The sequence below is a fragment of the Nicotiana attenuata genome, unplaced genomic scaffold (assembly GCF_001879085.1).
Source record: "Nicotiana attenuata strain UT unplaced genomic scaffold, NIATTr2, whole genome shotgun sequence".
Taxonomy (NCBI): domain Eukaryota; kingdom Viridiplantae; phylum Streptophyta; class Magnoliopsida; order Solanales; family Solanaceae; genus Nicotiana; species Nicotiana attenuata.
In genome coordinates, this window is record NW_017672147.1 from 99,513 (window position 1) to 102,299 (window position 2,787).

The 2,787-nt window shown below is 39.2% G+C and overlaps 1 protein-coding gene across 1 annotated transcript; it reads left to right on the forward strand.

The window, feature by feature from the left end:
• Positions 1-504: 504 nt before the first annotated feature.
• On the forward strand, positions 505-2,527 carry LOC109212053 (transcription factor TCP19-like). The gene is made up of 2 exons (XM_019375674.1): positions 505-814; positions 1,080-2,527. Exon 2 carries the CDS (start codon positions 1,113-1,115, stop codon positions 2,187-2,189), a length of 1,077 nt encoding a protein of 358 aa, XP_019231219.1. The 5' UTR covers positions 505-814; positions 1,080-1,112; the 3' UTR covers positions 2,190-2,527.
• Positions 2,528-2,787: the final 260 nt, after the last annotated feature.

Here is a 2,787-nt window from a genome sequence, read left to right on the forward strand (position 1 = left end):
ACAATTAGGTCCTTTTAGAATTTTTAATTTTTTTTTGACAACTGATATTATTTCAGTTTAATAATTGAATTAAAAAAATTTTAACTCTTTGCGTACGATTGTATACCCTGTTGGTATAGCTATATACTATACTGGTATCATATGTTAGTTATTATTTTTTTGGTTGTATTAACTACATTTAAGTGGTACACAATTTGATTTTTCTTTAGTAATAATATAAAAAAAGAATAATAAAAATTAGTGAAAACAATAAATGCAATTAGATTATGAAGAGAAAAGGAATATAAAAAAACAGAAGTTAAATAAATTAGAAAAGGAAAAAGGAAAAAAAATAAGAAGAAAACGAGAAAAAAAGTAGAAAAGAAAAAAAGAGAAAAAAAAAAAAGAAAAGAAGCATAGAAATAAAAAAGAATTGGAGAATAAAGAAAAAATTCCCCAGAAAACCTACGATGACTAGGAAATGTAATTAGTTTATGGGTAGGAAACAAATGAGTAGACAAGGATAAATAGTTTTGTTTTTGTGGATAACTGTGTTAAAACCCCATTTATTATCTAGGCACAACAAGTACAAGTCATGACGAATATCCCAATTCAAAATCCAGTTATTTTACAACCAAGGCCCAAAGAATGGACCCGCCCCTAGTTAAGTGTAGTGACGTGTCAAGATCTCGGGGCCCAATCTTTTCATTGAGATTCTTAGCCGTGGATTACCTTCTCCCTCTGATCTTTTATAGGGTTTGGCAAGAGGGCCCCTTGCTCTTTCTCCTTGTATGGAACCCAGTAAACAAGTGGGGCTCTCTTTTTCATCCCTAAGGTCTGTTATCTTCTCTGAATCCGTTTTTACTGTTATTTCGTTTTCTTTGTCTCAAAAGCTCCTTCACTGTAGAAAATTATCGGTCAACTATTCGAACCAACGACGAATTTTTTGTTTCTCAGTCGCTTCCACATTTTCTAATTTTTCGTCACTCACAAGCACACCCTTTGTTTCTCTTCAAATTTCACACTTTCTGTGGATTTTATTTCGGCTATAGTTTTTCTGGGGTTTAATCCTTTTGTTTCCCATTTTTTCTTGGATTCAGCTATTTCAGTTGTTTTTGGCTTTTTTCTTCAACATGGAGAACAAACAAAACATTGAACCGGAAAATGACGCGGTTAACGACTCGAAGATATTATCCGCTGATCCATTACTCGGCGATTCTGAAGAATACACCATTACAGCAGTAGGGCAGCATGTAACTGACGCTGAAGGTGTCGGCCCTTCTCCGCCGCCGTCAACAGATATTGTGCCTTTGTTAAAGGAAGAGCCGGCAGAAAACGATTTGCGAGGAGGCACTATGTCAGATGGGCTAAATATGCAACTGCAAAAGGTAGAAAAACCGCCTGCTAAAAGATCCTCAAAGGACAGGCACACGAAAGTTGAAGGCCGTGGTCGGAGAATCCGGATGCCGGCGGCGTGTGCTGCTAGAATCTTCCAATTAACACGGGAACTAGGTCATAAATCCGACGGTGAGACTATACGTTGGCTTTTAGAACGCGCCGAGCCAGCTATTATTGAAGCTACCGGAACGGGTACGGTTCCGGCGATTGCCGTATCAGTTAACGGAACGCTGAAAATACCGACGACTTCGCCGGCGACAAATAGCGAAGGAGAGAGCGCGACGAAGAGGAGGAAAAGGGCCGCGAACAGCGAGTTTTATGACGTGCATGAGCCGTCTAATTTTGCACCAGTGGCCCCAATTGCCCCACAAAGTCTCCTTCCTGTTTGGGCAGTGGCCTCTGGTAATGGGCTTGTACCCACCACCAGTGGGACGACTTTCTTTATGGTGCAGCCGCCACCCACTAGTAGTACTACTATTGCTACTGCTGGGCCTTCGTATCCACCTCAGTTGTGGGCCACCCCAATATATAATATTCCAGGAAGGCCCATTTCAAATTATGTATCTGGAATTAGCTATGCAGGGGTCTCTGCTGCTGAAGGTCAAGTGAGTTCGTCAAAAAGTGATGGGAATGTTTCAGCCATGGCTCCAAGTTCCAGTTCTACTGGTGTTACCACTACTACAACCACAAGTAATACTACTACACAGATGCTTAGGGATTTTTCATTGGAGATTTATGACAAAAGAGAGCTTCAGTTTATGGTTGGTTCTGGTTCTAGTGAAAATGATCAAACTTCCTCCTCGAAATCCTAATACATTTTCAGTGGGACAGAAAATCGGTTAGGCTTCTAGGCCCATAAAGTTCTCTTTTAGTTTCTTTTTTGTTTTAATTTTCCATGTCTTTTGTTATCCAATCTTACGGATAAGCATCTAGAATTTTGATGTTTTTAGTTAGGCGCTAGCTTTTGGCTAATTCACAGCTCTATCTTAGCTTTAATATTTTGCTTGTAGATACAAATGCCTAACTCCTGGTTCCTCCTTTTGAAGTAGCTCTGTTTTGATGACAAAGGTTGGTTAACTTTGGTTGTCAACTTGCTAATACTTTTTAGAGTTGGGGCACTCAATTTTATTCCTTTTTTTTTTTTTAGTGATCCGTAATGTGATTGCCAAAAGCAAAATGGATTGCCAAAAGCAAAATGGTTTTGTTTATGTTGGATTGGTTTTAAATGCTTTTTTTTTTTTTTGAACTAAGCGTGGGACCATTCTTTGTGCATGTATTGTCGTGTAACACTTTAAAATCCCTTTGTAGCAGTGCCACAGTTTAGTTTTTCATGGGTCATTTGGCCCGTGCGCTTAGTGCACGTGGCATTCATCTAGTGCACGTGGAACGTGGGCCCCGCGAAAAAAGAAG